We start from the raw sequence: 979 nt of genomic DNA on the forward strand, positions 1-979 counted from the left end.
ATTGGGGGGAATATATATACATTCAATAAAAATAGTATCTTTGTATGTCTCAAAATAAAATTTGCAAATAAGTACTGTTGGTACACCACATTTATAATGATCAGCATAATAGACAGAAAAAGAAAAAAACATTTAGTAATACATACTTCCACATGGTCTCATTCATCGCATTTAATTTATCTGGTCGGTTGAGCTGAACCAGGTAAACATTTTCTCGAGGTGAAGAAACCGCGAGGGTTTCAAACGAGTAACCCTCTGCTGCTGCTGCCATTGTCCGGATGCTTGTCAATGTTGGGCGAATCCGTGTTAAGCCTTGAATTATCAAAGTGCTTATTAGTGCTTTTGTACGAGTACAATCCACAAGATTATTAATTCATCAATATAACCAAAAGCCCCAGATTTCATGCTAATCTGAGTTTCTTTCATTGCTATACATTTCAAAACATAAAACATCATTTTACCACATTTTCAGGTAACTCTAGCAAGATTTTTTATTTTTTTCCTCACATTCACTATACTGCATAATCTCCATCTTCTACATTACTGACATATTACTGTTACTCTAAACTCTAAAATTTTTTCAGTGATATTAAGATTTTGGACTCCAACCTCATAGTTATTATATCCTCATTGTAGTTAATATATCCTCATGCTCCAGCAAAAGCCAACATATCTCCACTACTTATATTCTGAAAAGAAAATGCTTGAATGACAGCAGTAAATTACTAGGGAGATCTATTCAATATATATATGATTGAGATTTGTTGGCCTTTGCCAGAGCACTGACTGACATGGAGGTTCAGGCAATCAGCGTGAGGTGCATGAGGTCTTCTAATATATAAAAGGTATAGTTTCAGTTTCACACAGCCATGCAGTACAGGCGAACCTTGCCCATAACCCAATGTCACCGGTAAAATGCTGTTTATTTTAGAATTTTTTTGTGAAATGTCTCTATACATGCCACCAAAAATGTTGGCAC

General features: G+C 35.0%; 1 protein-coding gene across 1 annotated transcript in view; it reads right to left on the reverse strand.

The window, feature by feature from the left end:
- Positions 1 to 979, reverse strand: part of LOC119594195 (delta(3,5)-Delta(2,4)-dienoyl-CoA isomerase, mitochondrial-like) — a 14,213-nt gene that overhangs the window by 6,708 nt on the left and 6,526 nt on the right. The window contains 1 exon segment of the mRNA XM_037943264.1: positions 147 to 312. Within this exon segment, the coding sequence (XP_037799192.1) occupies positions 147 to 312 (166 nt within the window).

This window comes from Penaeus monodon, chromosome 33, assembly GCF_015228065.2.
Source record: "Penaeus monodon isolate SGIC_2016 chromosome 33, NSTDA_Pmon_1, whole genome shotgun sequence".
In the NCBI taxonomy this organism is placed as follows: Eukaryota; Metazoa; Arthropoda; class Malacostraca; order Decapoda; family Penaeidae; genus Penaeus; species Penaeus monodon.